At 49.7% G+C, this 25,096-nt stretch overlaps 1 protein-coding gene across 1 annotated transcript; it reads left to right on the forward strand.

Moving 5' to 3' along the window:
* The first annotated feature begins 12,834 nt into the window (after positions 1-12,834).
* LOC122386887 lies at positions 12,835-23,779 on the forward strand. Its single transcript, XM_043376599.1, has 4 exons — positions 12,835-12,959; positions 21,453-21,566; positions 21,987-22,104; positions 23,481-23,779. Exons 2-4 carry the CDS (start codon positions 21,465-21,467, stop codon positions 23,777-23,779), a joined length of 519 nt encoding a protein of 172 aa, XP_043232534.1. The 5' UTR covers positions 12,835-12,959; positions 21,453-21,464.
* Positions 23,780-25,096: the final 1,317 nt, after the last annotated feature.

The following is a 25,096-nucleotide window of genomic DNA, read 5'->3' on the forward strand; positions in this document are numbered from 1 at the left end:
AGCGATCCCGATGCTGCTCTGGTGTGTGACCATCTTCCATCAAAAGCACGACAAGGGTGCCAAGAAGACTGTAGTGTTGGTGGAGAGGTATGCACTGGGTGTCTATCACCCAGTAAAAGTCCCCGCGATAGTCGCTGAAGCGCACAAGAGGCTGCTAAAGTTTATGTGAGGTTGCAGGCCCGGACCAAAGGGGCATGCCTACTGGCATTCGGACATTGCGTCACGTATGAGGTGTAGAGCGCTGGTTGGCACGATGGTTAGGCCCAGAGTCTGCCTTTTCGGGGTTACTTTCCAACGTTTTTGAAGTGTTTAAATGGCTGTGTGCATGGTAGGTTCTGCAGGACAACCTGGCGACCGTGTTCCTTTAATACATTCCTACAAGGACCAGCTTGTTTTACTAGAAGAGTGGAGCGATATAGCCGCCACGCAGTTTGCGACGTTGACAATGTCCATTTTGTTTCGCTGTCGGGAAAAATCACGATATTGCTAGATAATATGGCAATTTTACCCCCGTCACAGGAGTCAATATATGGGCGTTGCCAGTGCCAAACACGGTTTCATAGTACACGACGGCCTAGTGTCGCTTGACTCGAGGCGCAGGTGTTGAGCGGGCAGAGTCAATTGGCTAGCATGGGTGTCGTCATAAAACACACACTGAATCATAGAGTCAAAATCCGATTCATTAACGTGTCGCGTGACTCGTGGAAGAGTCGCATGACACCCATTGGTGTTTTAAGACTCTCTTATACATTGCAAATTTACTCTGCATTCCAGCATCAAATGAGTTATAATTTGACTCTAGGCGAGGATACAAAAAAGGACCCGAGTCATTTTTGGTCTCCCTAGTCATTTTCTTTTCTCAGTGTGGTCTCTGAGCATCGACACCTGTCTGTGGTGTTAACACTCTGGTTGGGTGTAAAAAAGTTTTCAGTGTATGGTTGATGACCGCGTTCCACCAAAAGCACACTGAAAGCATTTTTACACTCAAAGCGCCGTCCTAACACTACCCGAAGGTGTAAACAGCAGACTGGTCACTATATATAGGCAGGTCACTAACACGAGTGTAACACACACTGTCACCGACGAAATGAACTACCCTGTTGTTCTTCTCTTTCGTTTTACCTTTGACAGCCACGCGTGATCTATCGCAGTACTGGTCGTGCCCCGTGAGCCTGGACCAGCTATTGTGTTAGTTTCTCGTCTCATGTTCTAATTGCCTTCAATTTGTCACTCGCGCTATCGTTTCCCATGATGACGGCTGAGCGTGCTCGCCGCGCACCGTATCCTTTTACCGAACGTGCTGCGTGAGCCTTTCGGACTTTTCTCACCAGTTTCCAGTGTCGCTTTCTGAGTGCTTTTAGATGTACAACCTAATTGTTCTCTTTGTGCCCGCGGCGGCTCCTCGAGTCGCTGCGGGCAGTCGTCTTTTGAACGCCACCGAGTGCAGTTCTCGGTGGCAGTGCGCGATTTCGCCGGCGCCCCGACGCGCGCCGGCGTATTGCGAGAGAATCCGACAGCGCCCCCGTCCGCGGCGGCGCCGGTGTGTCCGCCTCGGCGGACAACAGTGACCATCGACAGTGCTAGTGTGTTTCCTGGTCTACCTGTCTACTCTGCGTTCTTCAATTTCACCCTCATCTACCGTTCATCATCATCTATCGTCCGGAATTCTTCAATACATTCATCAAAATTCATCTACGTTTTTCCTCCGCTACAATAAATGTCCCGGCCTCCACCAGAGGCACGACAAGGTCGGCGACATTTAATGGTCCTCCGGGCCGGATCAGGCCAGAAGAAATCAGAAGCGGAGGAAACTTCATCGAAAATGGAAAATGATTGAATGGTGTGAAACGTTTTTTTGAGCATGATTATGATTATAATGGAAATCAGATGGAATAGTAACCTTTTGCTCATAACTAATGTAAGCCAAAAACTAATGTAAGTGGATTTGTTTTTGGCTTACATTAGTTATGAGCAAAAGGTTACTATTCCATCTGATTTCCATGAAAATGGAAAAACAAGAAGGGAAACCGCAAAGTGAAGGCGCTGTCGGCGGAGTTCCTGTGACGAAAGAAAGGGAAGAAACCATGAAGACTTTGACGCTGCAGCAGCCGCGCCCTGACTCACAGCTGGGTCACAGCCCAGCCCGCCGCGCGTCGTCTCGGGTGAGCTCCCGCTCGTCAGCCTCCGGCGCATCTGCTGAGGCTCAGCTCACGGCGCGAAAAAAGGCTCTGCATGTGAAACAGTTGGAAAAACGACTGGAGATGAAGCGCCAAGAAGATGAAGTAAGAGGACGACGTGAGCTGCAAATCGCCAAAGATGAAGCGGAACAAGCTGAGCTGGAGGCACAATTTCGAAGTCAGATCGAAGTTGACCAGCTGAACGCCGAAAGAAGGGATGACTTTTTGGGAGAGAATATCGACACCGATCCACCACAAGACGTAGAAGACGAGCGAGGGAGACAGCAGACAGTGGCGAGATTCCTACAACCTCAACTATCATTCAATGACCCCGTCCCAGCTAGCCCGGTACTAGTCTAGCGGCGCCGTTATTTAGCATTTCGGTATGATATCGCCATTAACGAGGTCAGTTATGACTATTGAGCACTTCGGAGCACGTCTTTGGAGATGCAGCAAAGGGTTGGTTTCCGAGTTCCGACCTTCCGAGTCAGTTGTCAATGCATGCATTTTTGTCTAGTGTACACACAGACACCAAAACCTTAGATTTTTGGCCGGTTCTTATATGCTTTATTGGCATGAGAAATGTGTCAACGAACTTTTGAGATACCCTGTAGTACCTGCTACTTAAAACACCGCAAGGTGATGTCTAGCAGTTGAGCTTACTGCCCTGCAGTCAGTCAGTGATTGGTTGCAACATTTCCATGCCCCTGAATCACTTTTCCCTCCATCGAACAGCGTGTTAACGTGTGAGTCTTATTAAATTCACAAGGAACACTTAGGTGTAGTAACGATATTTGTTATTGTTCTGTTTTACAGCTGCCCCCTAGCAAGAAGCTCAAGTTAGTGAAAGGGTTGGCGTCCTACTTCCCGCCGGCCAGTATGGAATCACCACACGGCGTCTTCACGCAACGTTTGATCAACAAAATGAAATCAGCTGATGCAACGGCGGATAAGAAAAAGCTCTGCATGGAGAAAACGTTCGCCTACCGGAGGCAGCTGGTGACTGAAGGGGTTCGGCTTAAGGTCCTGCAGGACAAGTTCTCGCTACTGTTCCATCGTGATGAGGTAATATGTCCCATTAGGCATCATTAATGACGATTCAAGCATGATTGTTATTTTCGACCAGCATCGATCCCCCTCTCTCTCTCTCTCTCTCTCTCTCTCTCTCTCTCTCTCTCTCTCTCTCTCTCTCTCTCTCTCTCTCTCTCTCTCTCTCTCTCTCTCTCTCTCTCTCTCTCTCTCTCTCCCTCTCTCGTAGACATCTACAATCTCTGTACTCTGGTGAAAGAAGACCAAGGGTCCTTCATCATCAAATCACAGGCGAGGGATCCGATGGGACTCTACCCCCACATCGTCCGCTGTGAGGACCGGTATACGAGCTCTGGATCGAGGGTACCAAGGAGGTGGACGAAGGAGACAGTGACAGGTGCTTTCTGCTGAGCCTGCTGCCGGATTTTAAGAGGCTGCCGCTGGAGCGCAGGCCGCAGCTAAAAATAAAAATGCCGATGCTCGTGGCCGAAGCCCTGTACGGGAAGGCAGATGCCCAAACTAGGGGTTGATGAGACATGGAGGAGCATTTGTTTTGTTAAACCAAGGCTGCAGATTCGATGGATTTTCGTTTGAGCTGTCATAGAAAGTGTGCTTCTCCTTGTTTGGGCGATGAACGTCTTTCATCAGAAGCACGCAAAACAGCTGAACAGAACCGCCGTCTTCATAGAAAGATATGTGTTGTGTGTTCACCACCCAGTGAAGGTGCCCATGATGGTGAGTGAGATGCACCAAAAGCTGAACCAGCACTAGCCTGTGCCTGCAGGTCAGGAGTCTGAGCGACGGCTCCACCCGCCTACCTTTGCTCAGAAAATACATTGGTTCTCTTTCCCTTATTATTGTGACAGTTTTGGAATGATGTGCCACACTGAAAATTTTTTTACACTTGAACAAGGAAGTTTGCACCTTGCACCACCTGTTTGCCCCTTCGACCAGAAGCGTGGTCCGACACGCGATTGGCACCTCACGCCGGGGAGGTGCTATCTGTCTTCAGGCGCAACCGGGAGCTTCTGCGCGACACCCAGGAAAAGAAGCTCGGAGAAGAGACGCGGCCTGCGCAGATCGCAGATCTACGCAGAGAACTCATTCTCCTGATCGGTTAGAATAACGATGAAACTATATATTTACGTTGCACCTTATTTAGTTTACATTTACTTTCATTACAATCTTTTTCCCGTCAATGTTCACAAATGTCAGTGTAAAATCGTGCTAAATTGCAGGACAGGTAGGCAAGGAAGGTTTGCGACTTGCATTTGTGTCTGTTTATTTATCTAGGCTTTGACTGGGCTCCCGGCTGTTTTCACTCTCTTGCTCACATTTCATGCTCTTCCCCACACACATACACCCCTTTCCCTTACACATCATTCACATAGATCATGCCTGTCCACAGATCCGGCATTTCATTTCCGCGTGAGAGCGCTGGAGGATGTTTACCGCGTCCTGGGCACGGCCAGCTGCGCAGTACAGCGGACGCAGGCTCTTCCCTGGGAGCGTCAAGCGAGTCAGCAACAGGTGGTCAACACACTCGGCGACATGAAGGTGTCACTCATCAGCCAGTGCTAGAAACCTTAGAAACCGTCGACGCCTTAGACTGGGCAACCAGGGCCAGTCATTGAATGGAGGCGCACCTGCACAGCCTCTTCGTCGCCTCTCCTCCGCCACCACTGCCTCTATGAGGGCCCTATGCACACATACTTTTGAGGTGCACAGTGCACACCGGCCCAGTGCAGTGGGGCTCCGTGTTCAAAGACCTATTTGGGATCATCTCACGCGAGCTTGGTCCAGCACAGAGGCCGCCCTGGAGTTTCTGAGAGACCTTTGTCGGCCCTCAGAGTGCTAGAGATCGGCATGCTTTTGTCTGAGGCCAATGCTGCAACAAAAAAAAAAAAAACGACTCCGGAACAATTGGGCTCTGAATAAGGCCTTAGAGGCCGGTGAGAACGGTTCGCCCGTCGCCGGCCGTATGAGGTCTCAAACGACTGACTGGACCTCAGAGACGGAGAGACCCAGGCAACGTGGGCCGTAGGGCCCTCAGGGGTCCCAGGATAGGACTTCTATGACCAATGTGGGGGCCATGAGCCTAGTTAAATGTGGCTTTCGAAGATTGACGTGGCCCAGCAGAACCCTGCGTAAGATCCATAGAGACTGGTGTGGGACGTCGGGCCGACAAATGGGGTCTCTTAGTTTAATAGTTCTTGTAGATCGGTAGCGAGAAATGAGCAAGCCGAGTAGCACATGCTTAGTGAGCTGATTGTGGGGAGGCGTACTGCTGACGACTATAACCGTCGGACTTCCTGCCATGTCCCACTATCTGCAATTCATGCTTCGTTTCGATCTGAAAAAACACAGAATGACGAAGTGTTTGGTCGCCAAAGGAGAGACACAGCGCAACTGCAGAATACGGAACGAAGTCCATCGTAATCGAAAGTCTGCTTCCCATGAACGAGGTTGGCGTGATGATTTTTGCACACCATCTTTTCTAACCGAGCTGTAGGTGTAGTGCTTTACCAATTAGTCCGCAATCAGCCCAGCAGCTTTTTTTAGACATGCAAGAAGCCTTGGCACATGTGCACTGTGCAAGCTCAATTTGATTTGAATGACCATTCCTTTCATTTGTCATTAACGACGTGGCGTGCTAACTTGAGGTTTACCCCACCCTGCTATGGAGTCGACCGACATGCACCATCGGCAAGGCATTCAACACCGCCACTGATTCAACACCCACGTGGATTTTTACAATTCTCCACCTATGGACTGAGGCCTATCGCGCCGATATGCTCGCTCATCTTCCATCCTCGCCCTGGCTGACGGTTTCGACGACCCGGGCTGTGGTCCCTAAGGTTCGCAACCCGTCTCGCTGGCCTGCCAGCAGGAGGCCTGGCGCTCGTCGCAGACTTCAGATTGAGGCTTCACTGGCCACACTGCTGGCACTGATACTGCACATCGCACAACTCTTTACATAGCAATTGAACACATGCCAGGCGTGATTTAAACAGCCTTTAATCTTTGGCGTTGATTCGTTGTGTGCCGTTGTTTTGTTCGCATGTGGCCATGTGGATAAGGCTACTGGGCAGTGGCCATAGCCTTATCCTTCTCGTTAAATTTACTATCTGGAAATAAATGTCACCATAAATGTGTTCTACGTGGGCAATGACTAGCTATTCTACTGTACATTTTACGGGTGTCAAAGTTAATGGTGCTTCAGGATAGATATCACAAGCGTCGTACTTCTTTGTTACGTTGATGACGCACCTGTAACCGCAGGCAATAACAGCCGGACACAGGCTGACACGCGCTATTCAGCGATGGACATATGAACAGATGGGTGTCGTGATCGTGGGCATGGTACTGCCTAGACTCAGCAATAATTGGGGCATTTTTAATTCTCGCCGAACCTATCGGTTTTCTTCATCTGATGCCGTTTAGGGGAAGGGTAGATGGACTCTATTCTCCCGCCCCTCGCCTAAATTGCGACATTTTAGGGCCGTGCAGAGGTTCACTTTCGACGTTCCACAAGTCAGTAACCTGACCTGACCTAATAATGAGGTCGGTGTGAAGATCCGTCTGTTCAAGTGCGCCAGCTTTCATCTCTATACCAGCGCCTTCCGAGCACTTACCTATAAAAAACGTCGAGGCCGACACCCGAACCCCCTCTTCTCGGTGGCGAGGGCTAGGGGGAAGTGCTTATTAAGGGAGAATGGCTGTGCTATTTGACTGTGCCATTCGAGCCCTACCAACACCTGTGATGAAGCGACGCCCGGTGCGAAATGAACATCGGCGTTCTCGGCCAGTAGCGGCGGAACACCTTCAATTAAGGGGGGGGCACTGCCGACTTATGGTCCCATTCTAAATTCTTTCCATGCAACGCCCATAGGGCTAATGTAAAAATGTCAAAATCAAAGGGGGGCACGGTGCCCCGGTGCCCTCCCCGTTCTGCCGCCTATGTTCTCGGCAAAGTTACCAATGATTTGCAAAGTTTGAATGATTCACTGCATAATGTCAAGTCTTTTTGGCTCCTACGAGATGTCGCTAGCGCGTTGATGAAGTTTAATATAGAGGTCACTAGCGTCGAGCAATGAAACCCTAGATTACTTTCATGAAACCTACGCAACTAACGGATGGGGCTGCAGACAAAAGTACGCCAAAAGTACGTCGTGACCGTGGTCTCCGCTGCTAAGCGACAATCAAAAGGGACATTGCTCAGCTTGTTTGGCGCACGTGTGACAGCGGCGCGGGGCGCGCCCAAATCGGCCGCGCTTTCGCTGCGGTTGGCTCGTAGCGACCGCACGAACTCTGCGGTTATAACAGCAGCCTACCTACGTCACACACTGCTGGCGGGACTCGAGCTCGTATTGGACAAACTCACGTGGTCTCCGTTGCTAGGCAACAATCTCGTCCATCAGCCAGCCTATGGGTGGTGGCAGTGGTTTTGTAGTGCCCGGGTTTCCTGCCCTGTCCGTACTCAGGCCAAAATTTGGCCCCGGACCTCGTGCTTTGCACTCGAACCTACGCCAGTTTGGCAAAACTCGTTGCGAGACAGTTTCATTGGCCCGGTCAGTAATGTACCTATATACGAGTCAGGGGCGGATCCAGGAAAACTCCAAGGGGAGGGTCATGAATCGAAGTGGTGCCCCTACCTATACCCAAAATTAAAAACTCAACGGATTTCGTCCACTTGATTTTGGTGGTGCCCCCATTTTCAGTTTTTTATTTTTATTTTTTATTTTTAGTCAGTATCTTACCTCTTAGCCACAACCACATTTACCAATTGTAAGCAAGTATATATATGAATGTGCTATGTGTATATATGTTGTGGACGCTGAGTAATGAGTACTTACCAGGAACGTTATCAGGTAAGCAAATCGTTGTCAGTCCGACGAACTTGACCCTGGCGTCTAAAGGGTCTGTCCTTAACACTTCAGGCTTGTCAGGGGCACCAAAGTCCTTCCAGGGACACCACAAACCTGTCAGGGGCACCTACGGCCTTTTAGGGGCGCCACAGGCCCGCCAGGGGCACCACAGGCCTGCCAGGAAGCAGGGGCACCACAGGTCTAGCAAGTATACACGACAGGCCTGTCAGGGGCACAACGGGCCTGTTGGGCCCATGAGCACCCCTAGGGGCAGGGGCACCACAGTCCTTCCAGGGGCACCGCAGGCCTGTGAGGGGCACCAGCGGCCTAGCAGGGGCACCAGTCAACACAGGCCTGCCAGGGGCACCACAGACCTGCCCGGGGCACCAGAGGCCTGCCAGGAGCACCATCGACCTCGCAGGGGTAACTTGGGCCTGTCAGGGCCCAGGGGCACCACGGGCCTGTCGAGAGGCACTTCAGGCTTTTCAGGGGCACCATAGTCCTCTCAGGGGTAGCAGGGGTAGCAGGGGCACCAGAGGCCTGCCAGGGGCACTACAGGCCTAGCAAGGGCACCACTGGTCTATCAGGGGCACCACGAGCCTGTCATAGCCAGGCATCTCAGGCTTGTCAAGGCCCAGGGGCACCACAGGTCTGTGAGGGGCACCAGCGACCTAGCAGGGGCACCAGTCAACACAGGTCTGCCAGGGGCGCCACAGACCTGCCAGGGGCACCACAGACCTGCCAGGGGCACCAGAGGTCTGCCAGGGGCACCACCGGCCTCGCAGGGGCACCTTGGGCCTGTCAGGGGCACGACGGGCCTGCCGAGGGGCACTTCAGACTTTTCAGGGGCACCAGTCCTCTCCGGGCGCAGGGGCACCAGAGGCCTGCCAGGGGCACCAGCGGCCTAGCAAGGGCACCAGAGGCGTGCCAGGGGCACCACAGGCCTAACAAGGGCACCACGGGCCTGTCAGGGGCACCTCAGGCTTGTCAGGGCCCAGGGACACCACAGTCCTTCCAAGGGCACCGCAAGCCTGTCAGGGGCACCAGAGGCCTGCCAGGGGCACCACAGGCCTAGCAAGGGCACCTCTGGCCTGTCAGGGGCACCTCAGGCTTGTCAGGGCCCAGGGGCACCACAGTCCTTCCAGGGGCATTACAAGCCTGTCAGGGGCACCAGAGGCCTACCAAGGGCACCACAGGCCTGCCATGGACACCACAGGCCTGCCAGGGGCACCACCGGCCTTGCAGGGGCGCCTCAGGCCTGTCAGGGGCACCACGTGCCTGCCGGGGACACTTCAGGCTTGTCAGGGGCGTTACAGTCCTGTCAGGGCCCAGGGGCACCAGGCCCGTGGTGTCCCTGCTAGGCCTGTGGTGCCCCTGGCGGTCCTGTGGTGCCCCTGTCAGGACTGTGATACCCCTGATAGGCCGGTGGTGCCCCTGGAAGGTCTTTGGGCCCCCGGGCCTCAAGGGGGGGGGGGCCATGACCCATGTGACCCCCCCCCCTTGGATCCGCCCCTGATACGAGTAGGTATGTTGCTCCACAGCTGTGGAACGAGTTGGCGCGAATTCGAGGCCTTGGGCGTTCCGGGCGGGAGGAACTCGAGACAGCCCCGGAGCGGCTGAGATGTCTTCTCGAAAACTGCGCCGGATCCCCGATCTCGGAAAATGAAGGTAAGCTAATGCATACTTTCATTTCTATCGCGTAGACAAGATAATTTCAATATATATTATCTCCCTACAGGAACATCTGAAAATGTGACATGTTTTTGCTCGTTTCTATTATCATGCACGCACGCACACCCTTATTGTGCTGGAATTCTAGGGCCTTGGCATGCTGGCGTTTGACCATTATGACATTCATCATGGCGTGGTATTTTGCAACCGGCGATATTGCTAATAGAAAAAAACAATGTTGATGGTTAGTTTATAGGCGGAACGCTGTCACCGGTTTCCCACTTCTTTCAGAGGAGGCGCTGGACCATGTTCTGTTCGAAATTCGTGAGAAGCACAACGTCTTTGGGTACTCTCGCACGCACCCCTGCGTGTACGAAGACGCACTGTTTATAGAGGGGGTGGAAGCCGTCCGCTTCAATGTGTTGAAGAAACGCGCCGACCAATATCTGACCTGGGCGTGCGCCTTTACGGTGTTCGCCCAGCGGCTGGCATTCCGCGCTGTGGAAAACGCAGCTTTCATAGGCTGTGTCCGTCTCCTCGCAACGGACACCCGCAAGCCTTCGCCGTTCCTGATTAAGCGAATGCCCAAGGTCTTGGAGTAGACGCTCGGGTAGACGCCTTTGAGTAGACGCTGGACAGGTTCTAGCAGGATGAATAGGATTGGGCGGGTTTGGCACCACGCCCCAAGACTACTTGACTACTCCCACGCCCTGCCCGACCGCCTCAGCTGATGAGTACGCCATTAATCAGTGTGGGGTGGGCTCAGTCGTTACCGTTCGGTGGAAGACGTGACGGTAGCGACGGACCGACACTGCGCCCGGGTTTCACCGCGCGGGGAGGATTTCAAGCGTTATTAAGTTCAGAGACATGCCAGAGACGCCGGTACTTGTGTAATACATACCTGTAATGTCTTCGCTCTTTTCGTTGCCTTGGCTTCCGCTAGCGTTGACTTCACACTCATCATTATTACCGTCGTCGTAGTCGCCGGCAGCATTAGCATCATCATCATCATTGCAATGCGTTGTATGGTGTGGGACTTTTGTATGCTCTGATAATCGTTAAATGTGACACAGCATGCAATGGGGTTCGTGACAGTCGCAGTAGCGGCGTAAAAATGGCAGTAATAGAAGTGACATGTAGATAGTTAACACTTCTTGCGAGTGTGCAATGGGAGCTACACACCGATTGGGTGGGCTGCAAAGAAAGTGTAACATTCAGGGAGGGAGTAAATCTGGAGCATTACACGTAAAACAGGTGTTCAGGTACCTTCTCCTCGAGTGTTGGCGAACACCATAGCAGAGTGTTAAAAACGGTACAGATCAACGACACTTGTCTAAGGTGTTAACAGTCTGATCAAGTGTAGAAAGCACCCGGTGGATAGGTGTGTAACAAAAGCGTAAAACCTTTAAAAGGCGTTAATAGAAAATTGAAGAGTCTAAAACTTAAGTGTAACACACAACAGAAGTGTAACTGAAGAGGGCAACACCTCAAGCAAGTGTTCATATACCCCTGGTTTGAGTGCTGACGAACACTGCAGCAAAGTGTAAAAACGGTACAGATCATCGACACTCGTCTGCGGTGTAAACACTCTGACCGGGTGTAAAAAAGTTTTCAGTGTGTGCACTGAAAATAAATTAACACTCGCGTACCGGTGACACGAAAATAAGCACCAATGAGAGGCGTTTTGGTAGGGTGTAACACAACTCAACTGTGTAACTGTGGGGTGTAACGCCGAAGAATGTTGCAATTACTCGGTGTTCAAAATGAACACCGACAATTAACACCAAAGCCACCTCAGACCAACCGACGCTACGGATAGATAACACCTCCATTTGGTGTCAACACCCCGTGACAGAGACGTTGCACTGATAGCAAATTAACACCCGATCATGTCCACCTACACGCAGTCAGCACCCACTTCAGAGGTTAATAAAAGTGTTACACTCGATTGCTAGGTCTTTGTACACTTCGAACACTGCCATTCAAGGTCATCGCTGAAGTGCAGCAAGTTAACCCTCGCATGTGTGCGGCGTTTTCCAGCTTCTAATGTGTAGGGGGGGGGTCGGTTGGACCCCCCCCCCCCTTGCCGTTTGGCCCCTGATCGAGCTAGAGCTTCGCGGAAAAAACGAGCGTGTTGCCCGTGACGAGAGGAAGCCGATGATACCCAATTTTAAGGTCCTAGGTCATTGGTTGACCTTCCAGGTCAGGTCAATGACCCAAAGTCGGGAAAATCGGGACCTATTAGAAAGTCGTAAAGTGTGGCTGCTAAGGGGTTTTTCGGGGTGCTGATCACGAATATCGTGTTAGTTTTGATCAGAGATGATGTATTTAAGCATTTAGACCAGGTCGGGTCAGGTCAGGTCAGGTCAACCAGTAGGCGTCGTGACGGGTATTCGTAGTACGTGTCAACCGCCTCTGACAGCTTCGTAACATGTTACGAAGGCACCAAAACTACTTCGTAAATGTTCAAATGGTTGCTAAATTCGAATTCAGCTCCAAAAACTAGCCTAGAAACATGTAAAACTCGAAAAAGTGAGCCGAGGTCACCCGAGGTCACCAAAGGTCAATGACCTGACCTGACCTTCAGGTGACCTTGACACCCACCCTAATGCATGGGAGCAACAGCAAATCACATGTTTGAACGGTTGAAACCACGAAAAGCTTGCAAACGCACGGCTAATGCGAGCCGACGTACGCCGAATCGCGATTCCGGCCAAACATGGTCTCGGAAAAGAGGTCACAGGTCAAAGGTCATTTGGGTCAGGGTCATGAAATTTTCAGGGTAGGTGTAAAATTGATCAATGCGAGGGTACTGAAAGTTTCGTCGCGATCGGCCGCTTTTTACGCGAGTTATTCGCGAAAAACCATGGGGGGGTCCATCCGACCCCCCCCCCCCTACACATGCGAGGGTTAACACTCAGTGGCAACACTCAGCTACGGAAGTTACACCATGTGCACACCCTACGTAAGTTCCGTTCACACTCGAAACACTTGCAGAGCTCATCTCCTAAAGTGTGATCATAATGCGAGTGTTTTTTCCGGCCCGAGTGTTACCAACTATTTTTCCAGGGGTCATTTATGACGCTCGTCGACGCCATTTTATATATTGGCGGAGTGGCCGCGCGGCGCGTCGTTGTTTCGTTGGAAAATGTGGATTGATTTAATTTAATTGTATTGCACTGATTTTTGCATTTCGAGTTGATTTGCGGAGAAGGTGAGGTTGGTTTCAGTGTTGGCACAATGTTGATGTGGTGATTGACTACTCCACCGGCCACCATTCTCTCAGTTGATCTCGGCCGGCGAATCCAGCGTAAGGTAAGCGATTTTGCAAATTCGCAAATAAATGGAAAATCAAGTGCAAGTGACCTGAAAAGTAATCGACGACGTAAAAGTGAGTGTTGTGAATGCTGTGGGATAGTTTTTTCCTAGATTGGTTGGTGGAATTACTTATAAATTGATTGGTAAGACTGCGCTGTTCCGCCGGCGACCATGGCGAGCGACGCGCTGGGGGGATGAGAGAGGGATTTCAATATTTTTGTGCGATTAGGAGCTGAAGGGTGGTTTATAATTATCGTTTTATTATTTGATCAAGTTTAAAGTGACCCATTGGGCGTATGCTACACCGGAAAACAATTTATTTGCTCATATAACTGGCGGCATTGTGTGGTGGTAGCGAAGCGAAAAAGCATATTGCAAAAAGGCGACGTCCAGTGACCGTCCGGTGACGTCACGTAACGTTGTGCAGCCGCCGGCAGCCAATCAGGTGCTGGATTTTCTTCTTCCAGTGACGTCATCTATTCTATAGAATGTATATACAATTTGATAGGCAATGATTAGCTGGGTGTTTTTACAATACAATGAAAGCAATTTGGCCTCATTTTTTCAAGTTCATTTAATAACATTGTCTTCGAATGGGACAAACGATATCCAGATTTATTGCTGATCAATGTTGAATGCACCTTTTCTGGAATACATCAAGCTTTCTGAATTGATTTCAAATTGAAATGGCTGGCAGAACACTGGTGAGCTCGGGTTTTTCACAAAGCGTCAGATTTGATGTGGTTAGGGCAGTGTGAATAGTTGTGTGTTCAAAAGTTGTAATGGCCCATCGTGACCTAATTGACCTGCCCCAACCTAATGTGACCAGTTTGACCTGCATTTACCTATCGTGACCTTAGGTGACCTGTGACCTGGCCTGACCCATCGCGACCCGTGACCTGGGGTGACCTATTGTGACCTAAGCGACCCCTGTGACCTTGCATGATCCGAGTTGACCGGAGACCTGACCTGACCCATCGTGACCTGGCATGACCTATGGTGACCTGACCTGACCTATCGTGACCTGGGGTGACCTGTTGTGACCTAAGCAGCCCCTGTGACCTGGCATGACCTATCGTGACCTGATCTAACCTATCGTGACCTGGGGTGACCTATCGTGACATGACCTGACCTATCGTGACCTGGGGTGACCTTTCGTGACCTATCGTGACCTATCGTGACCTGGGGTGACCTATCGTTACCTAAGCTACTCCTGTGACCTGGCATGACCTATCGTGACCTGACCTGACCTGACCCAAAGTGACCTTATTTGACCCATGTGAACTCAAATAAACTCATTTTGACCACTAAAACACCATTTAGCGTATATCTAGACTTCTAGAAGTCACTCTAACGTGAAACCGACTGAGGGGACGTCCCCCGCCACTGAGCTAACCAGCCGACCATCGAAGGCATTATAAGGACGGTCTGCGCAGCTGCGCAAATACTCGGACTCAGGCAACACCTCATCAATCAGCTGCTCGCCCCGCCGTCTCTGACAGTGGGCGTGTCGACAGGGAACGATTCCCGAGCGGTGACCGTTAGGCGAGCCGGGCCTACGCTGTGAGTAGTGACACCCCATCTCCCAGACGGGCCGGCACCCGCCACCCCCCGCCCTCCCGGCTGGGGCTGGGTTTCCGGTGCCGGTTCGTACAGCGCCGGCCGTACATGCGTCCAGTGTTAAACATAACCAAATCACTTTTCATGACCTTGTGTATATTGCATATTGCCCATCATATATTGTCTTGTGCTCAGTGTGATATGATTTCCCACCTGACAACGATGCACGAGTTAACGATAGCTGTGCCCAGTCGTCGTATGTCATTTTTTTATTTGCTTTAACGTTTCGGAGCTATCAATGTCTATCATCTCCGCTTTCTCGACGCATAGAGACAAAAGTATGCGGATGTACTTGCTCATCTCTCAAAATCAGTGTCATCTTGCCAAAAGTTAAGCCATAGCCCACATTACACATTGTTTTATGTAAACTGTTCTCTCGCCACCCGCCGCCAGTCGAAGCGCCTTCCCCGTGCCCACAATGCCACCAGCGACTAGTACGCTCCGAAGCGATGGTGTTAACATCTCCGCAATTAATATCAACTCCATCACTGCCAACGAAAGGCTACAGGAGCTTCAAAGCTACGTTGACATTAACGATATTAGCATACTAGCACTATCTGAAACAAAACTTGACACCACTATACATTCCAGTCTTTACTCTCTGAAAGGTTTTCATGCACCATTACTAAAAAACAGGACAAGGATGGGCGGAGGAGTTGCAGTATATGTCAGAGACACACTACCTTTTTCGCAAATATCACATCTTGAGTGTGAGCTCTTTGAAACCCTATGGGTGAAAATCAAATTCCACAAAACGACGCTGCTGCTCTGCTCAGTTTATCTTCCACCGAACACCACTAGCGACCGACAATCTCAATTCCTAGATTACTTGTCTGACTGTGTCCTTGAAGCTAAACAGCATAGTCCCGATCTTCTGGTCCTCGTTGGCGATTTTAATGCTGGAAACTGCTGGCTGCCTAGTAATTCACCCAACCACTCCCCCATCACCACTTTCGAAAACAAACTGAAAAATATCACTGAAGCGTCAAACTTAACTCAAATTATTAACACAGCAACCCGCGTACAAGGGAACACCCACAACTTAAGAGATTTGATATTTGTAGACCGAACCGAACTAATTAAATCTTCAGGAGTTTTACCGGCTTTCTCAAACATCGACCATTTCCCTCTACTTATTTCTTTGTCCCTTCAGAAAATCGACGCTGACCGACATGTAACAACAACCCGCTGGGACTACTCAAATACCAACGTTGACGGTTTCATTAATACACTGAGAAACATAGACTGGAGCGCCATAACAAATGCCGACACCGATGATGCAATTGAAATGTTAACAGAAGCCATCTTGCATACTGCAGTAGCTCACATACCAAAGAAAACCGTAAAGATCCGCAATCACAAACCGTGGCTAACAGCAGAGCTGAGGCGCGAAATGCGTAAACGAGACCGGTTATTCAAGCTTGCTCAACGTCACAACTCAGAAAGAGATTGGTCGATCTGGCGATCTCAGCGCAACCTTGTAACCAGCCTTAATAGAAAACTCAAAAATGAAACCATTCAACACAAAGTACATCTACTTGTCACTAGCAAGAAAACCCCTTACAACTACCACAAAATCCTGAAAAGCGTTACGGGGTTCAAGCAAAACTCCATTATGGCTCCTCTGATTGTCGAAAATGATCTTGTAAGTGACGACCACCGCAAGGCCGAGGCCCTCAATTCGTACTTTTGCTCCCAGACAGAAATAAACATTACAGATAAACACTTACAGCTCGTACGCGAATACAAATCTTCATATAACAGCACTCAGCACACCTTCCAGTTTTCTCCCATTACACCTCGAGATGTTTTGAAGACCATCAATGGGCTGGATTCGTCTAAAGCCACCGGCTCCGACGGCGTACCGGCGAAACTAATCAAAATGTCAGCGGCTTACATTGCTGAGCCTCTATCCAGAATTTTAAACAAATCAGTCCAAAAAGGCAGGTACCCAACTCAGTGGAAGAAAGCCACAGTTAAACCAATTTTTAAAGGGAAGGGCTCCCCATCTGAGGCTGCATCATATCGACCAATAAGCTTACTGCCGTGTCTATCGAAAATATTCGAAAAACTTATGTTCACTCAGATATATGAGCACATTCACAGTCATTCGCTCTTAACACAAAAACAAAGTGGTTATCGCCCTGGTCACAACACAGAGCTCCAACTTGCTTATCTAACTCACAGGTTATATAGAGCCATAGACTCGGGTGAGGATTACACAATCATTTACCTGGATATATCAAGATATTTCGAAAAGATTTGGCATGAGGGGCTGCTAGCAAAATGTGATAAAGAATTTGGTATAAGAGGTGCACAACTTGATTGGCTAAACTCTTATCTAAGTGACAGGAGACAAGTAGTCCAGCTAGGCCAAACTACGTCCACCCAGCGTGAGTTATCCGCAGGAGTGCCACAGGGATCCATCCTAGGCCCACTGCTGGCCATAATGTATCTAAATGGGCTCAGTAGCGTTACCAACAATGAAATGCTATTTTTTGCGGATGACAGCTCCTTACATGCCAGTCACAATGTTAATAATTTTCATGAAGTTGAAAAATCACTGCAAATCGACTTAAATCGCATCAAACGCTATATGGAGACGACTGGATAATAACATTTAATGCTACAAAAACAGTCCAACAAACGCTTAGTAACAAAAAAAAACACACATTCCATGCCTGGAATTTGGCGGTTCACCAATTCCCATTCGCGATTCCCACAAACATCTTGGAGTAACAATCTCAACTGATCTGAGATTCAAGTCTCACGTCAACAACATCCTATCAAAATTTTACCGCACGATGAGTCCTCTCTTCCCAATAGCATCTGTACTTCCACGACAAATCTTACTTCAAATCTATCAAATGTATGTCCAGCCCCATCTCGACTACTGCGACTCAATATTTGATTGCCATCTGACAGCATTTGACAAGTCCCGACTAGAGAAAGCACAGAACAGGGCAGCACGCCTTATCACTGACACACCTCGAAGGACGTCTACAGCGGGCCTCCGAAAAGAGCTGGGCTGGACCTCACTAGTAGACAGACGTCGCGCCCACAAAGTGCAACTCTATCACAAGATAGCATTAGATGATCGTGTTCCGGACTTTATAAAAGACATCATACCCAAAACGAGAAACCTAGAGATAGAGAGAAATCTGCGATGCACACAGTCCACTCAACGCACCATCCCAGCAGTCCGCTCAGCTTCCTACGCGAGATCTATCATCCCAACAACAACAAGAATCTGGAACGAACTACCCAACGACTTACGAGCCGAACACAGCCAAAAATTCTTCAAAAAGAGGCTGTATGCATATGCCGGTATAAACATGTCACCTAGCTCCTCAGGGCCTCGTCTAAGGAATTTTCACTGGGGGGGCAGAGACTGAAGGAGCCAAACCTAGGGTACCCCCAAATCCTGTTTTCTCACCGGATTTAGGCCACTTGTTTTTCGTCACAGCCCTGAGACCATGATTTTTTTTTACAAAAAAAAAAACAGGCAATCCGAGCCATGTGTAGGGACGGGGAGGGGGATCGGATGGACCCCCCATGGGTTTTCGCAAAAAACTCGCGCAAAAAGCGGTTGACCGCGACCAAACTTTCAGCACCCTCGAGCTGATCAATTTTACACCCACTCTAAAAAATTTCATGGCCCTGACCCAAAACGACTTTTGACCTGTGGCCTATTTCTCGAGACCATGTTTGGCCGGAATCGCGATTTAGCGTGTCAGCTCACATTGTCCGCTTGTTTCCAGTCTTTTTGTGATTGTAAACGTCCAAACATGTGAAATGCTGTTCTTCCCATGCATTACAGTTGGTGTCAAGGTCACGTGAAGGTCAGGGCAAGGTCATTGACCTTTGATGAACTTGGTTCACTTTTTTCGAGTTTTACATGTTTCTAGTGTAGTTTTTGGGGCTGATTTCGAATTTAGCATCCATTTGAACATTTATGAAGTAGTTTTAGTGCCTTCGTAACATGTTACGACGCCGTCAGTTATAGTTAACACCTACTATTGATAGCCAGTAGGACGCCTACTTGTTGACCTGACCTGACGGACTGGGGGTGCTCGAGCTCTCCTAATTCCACGCCGGCCTGGCTTTGGAGCCGCAGCAGGTGGCGCGGGTCAAGGTCATCGCTAGGCGGTGGTGGATTTGCTGCGCCCGAGCACCCCCGGCTGAGCACAATTCTCCACCTATGACTGACCTGACCCGACCTGGCCTAAATGCATGAAGACATCATCTGTGATCAAAACTAACATGAAATAGTGATCACCACCCCGAAAAACAACAGTTTCACAATAGTTCTAGCAGGTCCCGAATTTCCCGACCTTTGGGTCATTGACCTGACCTTGAAGGTCAACCAATGACCCAGGACCTTAAAATTGGCTATTATCGTCTTCCCCTCGTCACGGGCAACACGCTCGTTTTTTCCGCGAAGGTCTAGCTCGATCAGGGGCAAACGGCAGGGGGGGGTCCAACCGACCCCTCCCCTACACGTTAGACGCTGGCGAACACCGCACACATGCGAGGGTTAACATTAGTGTGCTACCCCCTCACATTGCCCCACCAAACAGTGACAAACATACTTATCTGTGTTGGGCGTTTGATTGAGTGTGGGGGAGGGGGGCAGACACGAGTTTTTTTTATAAATTTAGCTCGAATGTGTGAATGGACGGATTGACAGAGCCGGAGCCCACGCTAAGTGCAGAGCTTGTTGCGTAGACCCCGACCCCTACCGTCCGATCGCGCAATTCCGAATAACGGGAGAATTTAGATGCCAAAGTTTAACGTGCCCTTCAGAGCCGGACACGGCCTGCCCCACTCGACTTCAACTGGCTGCGGCTGCTCCCACCAACCGCAGACCATCCCCATCAGGAGTCTCAAATAACGAGCGCCGGAACGTCTCGAACCCGGGCTCTCACTACCGGGAGTCCAATGTTCTACCAGCTGAGCTACGGGACAGGCAAAGCTGGGTCACTGGCCAGCTGCCAACTGACAATTTACTTCTTGGCGCTCTCAGCTCTGAAAATCACAAAACTCTGTTTTTTCCGTAGCCGTGAACAGTTACCTATTGAACAAATAATTGTATGATATTTCCGTGAAATCCACGTAAGACTCCTAACAAAAACGTACCTATTGCAGAGAAGGTAATTTTGTTAGAAGTTCACGTTTTGACTGGGGGGGGGGGGGCAAATGCTGGTCACTGGGGGGGCAATCCGCTCGACTGGGGAGGCAATTGCCCCCCCCAGTTAACATGTTAGACGAGGCCCTGTAGCTCCTACCTAAGCACAGGTTCCAAAATTGGAAACCGGCTTCACACCCGACTCAGGCTTAATTCATCAGATCTTAAAGACCACAGATTCAAATTAGGGAAAAGTGATTCAGCCAAGTGCAGTTGTGGTGCTGCTACAGAAAACAGCGAGCATTTCCTCCTAATCTGTCCACTCTTTCGCACAGAACGAGAAGAATTGTTCGAAAGGTTAACTGAAATTCTCAGTGAGAACTTTCAAAACATTCCTCGGAAAAAGAAAATAGAAACACTGCTAAATGGGCCTTCGCGAGTTATGAAGGCTACCCGCCATGACACCGCCATGGCCGTCCAGAGCTATATACTCAAAACGCGGAGATTTGCCTGCTAGAACTAGGAGCAGCACTTCCATTTCGGAATACACAGCAATGGCGCGAGTAGGGGCGGGGACAGGCGCTTCGGCCAAGGCAGGGTCGACTTCGCTATGTTAATATTGACATTTTGATTAAGATCAGTAGTGATTAGTAGTGTTCGATTAGAAGTGTTATTGTCTGCTTTCTACGTGTTTCGAGCGGCGTCTCGTTTTAAGCGCCATAGCGCTTCTACGCCAATCGTAATGTTTCGACAAGTGTAAATATGGATGCTCAAATAAATCATCTCTCATCTCATCATCTCATCAAACCTTCACTATTCGAACTGGCCAATTATGCGCAAACCATATCATACCTATGCGTAGCGATAGCAAGCAAAGTCCGACGTTTTCCTCTAAGCGTCACGTGACCTTTGACGCTTCTTAGAGGGCCGCTGGTGCAAAATTTCGCTTGAATGGTCAATGATCAGCTTATTGGACATGACTATGAGCGTATCTATTGGAAATAATGTAATTCAAATGCATCCGAAATTTCTCCCATTGACTTATAATGAGAGTATCAGGATCCTAAGTCAACAACTGGTGGGGTTGCAAAGTTTAAAATTTGCCTTTTGTCATAGTCACTTGACCTCCCGGCTCTAGAAAGTGGTTTGTTGCCCGCCAGCCTATAATGGCCCGCCGACTGCTTATTACGTAAAACTGAGGTTATCATATTCCATTATCTATCTGTTCCGACAAATAGCAAAAGCAAATGACAATATCCCCACGGTCGGCGGAACGTGACGTGTTTTCGGGACGCTGAGCCTCTTGGGCCTGCGAGACTCGAAGTGGCCCGCCAGTCTCGCTTGCGACTTGTGCGGTTTCTACAGCCGGGCTTGACCTGACCTGGTGACCTGACTTCTGGTGATATCGTGTTTATTTCCGCACAAAATGTGCAAAATTGATGTCGGAACAGGTATGTCAAATTTTGGGGCGCGCGGTGGCACATAGGTACATACCCCCTCCCCCGGCAGTGCGAGGGTTAACTTCTAAATAAATTGATCTAGGGTCACCAAATAGGAACGCCAAAGCGTGCTTCCATACGCCATTTGCGGCTACGTAATTTTCGTCTGTTTTGTGATACAATTATGTGTGTTGCTTGGCAGCTGAAGGAGGCAATGGACAAGACCTTCGCCGACCGCCGTCAGCTGGTAATCAAAAGAAAAATCGGACTGGCGGCTCTCAAACGCGTCTATCCCGCCCTCTTCAATGAAGTGGAGGTTAGTTCACGAAACGAATCTACAGAATCTGGAGACCGTTCTTCTCGGAAACAAACGTTTTTCTTTTTAAGCGACTAATTGTTATACTTTGATTTTGTTTTCAAGCCTGACTATTATATCCTGCTCTTGAGGTTCCAGCAAAGCTTTATTCACCATTGCACTTGTAGTCGCCGTGCCCTAAACCCTAATCATTATCATTTATTTACCATTGCAAAAAAATCGTAATTTACTCGGGGTTAAATAATCAGACTAAGTAGGGCCATCGTTCATATCAATACATTGTTAGATTAAAATGTCAAAGTTTCTTGGATTTGAATTGAGTTTTGGTTAAGTTCTTGGTCATTTACTAGTGAATCACGCATTTAAAACGGAGCACTGAAGCACTCAGTAGTTTTAGCTTATACCAAAACTCTGTTCCAGATCTGGGAAGAACCCGCAAGGGTGCGTGGGGTAAACAGGACCTGGGAAGAGGAGTTGGAGGAAGCGAGGATGGCGCTCAAATCCATGTTGAACGGAGTCGCCTTCTGTGACACTCTGGGTAAGTGAGGAACTTTGACTGAACCCATGTTGACTAAAGAAAGTGGCGTTAGCTTGGCGTACTCTGTCTTGCAGTTGAGGGGGATGATCAATTGCACTTTCTCGATTTAAGTGCCTTTCTAATTGTCATCCGAAACACTCATCAAGCAAAAAAATGTCATAGGTCCCTGTCGTTGAAATGCATCACTCATGTTATTTGGTATAGGTCCATCGGGGTCATCTGAAGTCACCAACGATTTCCTGCAATAGCTTTGGATCGAAAAAAATACTAACTTTATTCCAACATCATTGTGTTTTTCTTGTCAACACAGAACGAATGATTAAATTCCACGAAGGTAATTTGATGCCAAAGTTTCAGATGCACCAAAATATGAATCAAATGCATCTAATAGAAATTCCGAATAGAACGCGGATAGAGAGTGACGTAAGTGATTAAAGAGGTCACATGCAACTGTGGCACAGACTTCTGATCTGCTGACTTCTGACTTCTGATGACCTCTTTGATCTGACCGAAAAATGACCGATGTACACAGTACAACCAAACATATTTTTTAAGATCTTTCGAAACCTGCTTACCGCTTGTCTCTACGGCACTCAGGAGGGGGGTTCAGCTGCAGGGGAGTCGTAAACCACCTCGTCCCGCTCTTTTCCTCTCTCTCTCTCTCTCTCTCTCTATCTCTCTCTCTCTCTCTCTCTCTCTCTCTCTCTCTCTCTCTCTCTCTCTCTCTCTCTCTCTCTCTCTCTCTCTCTCTCTCTCTCTCTCTCTCTCTCTCTCTCTCTCTCTCTCTCTCTCTCTCTTTCTCTCCCTCCCCCCCTCTCTCCCTCTCCCCCTCTCTCTCCCTCTCTCTCTCTACCTCCCTCTCCCCCCTCTCTCTCCCTCTCTCTCTCTCTCTACCTCCCTACCCCTCTCTCTCTCCCGCTCTCTTTCTCTCTCTCTCTCTCCCGCCCCCCCTCTCTCTCTCGCTCTCTTCCGCTCTCTCTCGCTCTCTCTTCCGCTCTCTTCCGCTCTCTTCCGCTCTCTCTCGCTCTCTCTCTCTCTCTCTCTTCCTCTCTCTCGCTCTCTTCCGCTCTTCCGCTCTCTCTCGCTCTCTTTAGCTCTCTCGCTCTCTTTCGCTCTCTCTCGCTCTCTTTCGCTCTCGCTCTCTCTCTCCCTCTCTCTCTCTCTCTCTCTCTCTTTCCCTCTCTCTCTTTCTCTTCTGCTCTCTCTTCCGCTCTCTCTCTCTCCCGCTCTCTCTCTATCTCTCTCTTCCGCTCTTTCTCTCTCTATCTCTCTCTCCCGCTCTCTCTCTCCCTCTCTCCCGCTCTCTCTGTTCCACTCTCTCTCCCGCTGTCTCCCTGTGTGTTTTGTTTTGCTTAGACTTTGGTCATCTATTGCAGATGAAAAGCTGGCACATGTGCTGATGGAGATGAGGGAGGAACACGTCGTGTTCGGGCCGCCAGGAGGTCAGGCTGGCCCACCGACCATCCACGAAGAGGAACTATGGGTGGAGGGCGTAAAGGTGGCCCAGTTTGAGAGGTTCATGTCAAAGGCGGACCAATATCTGACCTGGGGGGCGGCATTCACTGTGTTCGCACGGCGCCTCAGTTTCCGCGCGACGCAAGCAGCTGCCTTCTGGGCGGGGCGGGCGTACGCGGCGCCGGCCGTTCGGCTTAGCGCCCCTGCGAATGGGATCTGAAGTGTGTCGACTGAGCCCGCGCCGCCAGCCTGAGACGGGCGGCGACGTCTCCGGCTGGCGGCTCCGCGGCTCCGGTCTGGCGCCGGCCGACCTCCGTACCTACTTGTGATGCGTTGAGGCGCTGCCCGCGGTGTCCGCCGGGCGGCCTCTCGTCCCGCGCGGCGACTGTGGCTGCTGCAGTGCCAATATGCATGCTCTGCATTTCTGTTCGCACTATACGAATCAATACAGTTGACAGTAAACGGTAGTGTATTTTACAAAACACTGATTGTGATGATCAGAGGAGAGTTTGTGCAATATTCAAAGCAAAAATCACGGAGAATATGTCTGAAAGAGGAAATGCTACATGCATGTAGCATTTCCTCTTGCGAATGAAATTTCTCATGAGAAATTTCATTCGCATCCAGCTCAGCAACACTTGGGTTGGGTGTTTAAATTACACGTCTAGGGGGTGTTTTGCATTAAGTGTGATACACATGCGAGGTGTTTTCCTGGGTGTAACCAGAAGACAAGACACTTGTAATGAAGGTTTTACTCTCGGTGTTAACACCAGGTTAAGGTGTTTTCGACACCCGAATAAGAGGTTATGACAAAGTGTTACACCTATGACGGGTGTTTCTATGGTGAGTGTGATCCTGGTGGAGAGTGTTAAAGACGAGTGTTACACTTCTACAAACACCCAATTTAGGTGTGCACTTGAGACGGGTGTAAGTGATCGCACCGGATCAACGACACTCGTCTTAGGTGTTAACACTCGAGACGGGTGTTAATTTGCTATCAGTGTGTATTAGGGTGTTTCACATTTTCAAAGTGCCATATTGCGAGTCATATCGATGTTCCCCTCAAATGTCATCTGCTCACAAGTTTCTGTGTAAAATTTCACTTCATTCTGATGATGTTTAGAGGTCGCACATTTCTGCGACTTTTCATCTCTGATTTTGTTTCTGGCCGTAACATGAGTAGTCTTCCTGCGAATTGATTTGGTTGAGAAAGCCAGGCAGTGGCGGCGGAATAGGGGGTGCAGGGGGTGCAGCTGCACCCCCATCGAAAAACATGGGGTGCAAACATATCTTTTTTGCACCCTCAAAATCCATACAAGGGGCCCGTCGCACCATCCAATACATTTTCTCCTGAAAACCAGTGATCGGGAAACGAACACTGATGTGGAATCATCCGGGGTGTCTATTTATGGTCAGGAGCGCCCCATGCTAGTCGGGGCCTCCACACCGGCTAGAAGTGTCCCGAGCCGCGTTTTGGTGCTCCACACGGCATCTGAGGGTCCCCACGACGGCCTCAGAGGGCCCTTTTATGACGATC

The sequence above is a fragment of the Amphibalanus amphitrite genome, unplaced genomic scaffold, assembly GCF_019059575.1.
Source record: "Amphibalanus amphitrite isolate SeventyFive unplaced genomic scaffold, NRLGWU_Aamphi_draft 000266F_arrow, whole genome shotgun sequence".
NCBI classification, from domain to species: Eukaryota; Metazoa; Arthropoda; class Thecostraca; order Balanomorpha; family Balanidae; genus Amphibalanus; species Amphibalanus amphitrite.

Excerpts from the sequence above, each read along its gene's own strand:
- LOC122386887 (XM_043376599.1), top strand. The coding sequence starts at position 21,465 with ATGGACAAGACCTTCGCCGACCGCCGTCAGCTGGTAATCAAAAGAAAA. Across the intron at positions 21,567-21,986 it reads CCCTCTTCAATGAAGTGGAG|ATCTGGGAAGAACCCGCAAG; the intron begins GTTAGTTCACGA and ends ACTCTGTTCCAG. Across the intron at positions 22,105-23,480 it reads CGCCTTCTGTGACACTCTGG|ATGAAAAGCTGGCACATGTG; the intron begins GTAAGTGAGGAA and ends CATCTATTGCAG.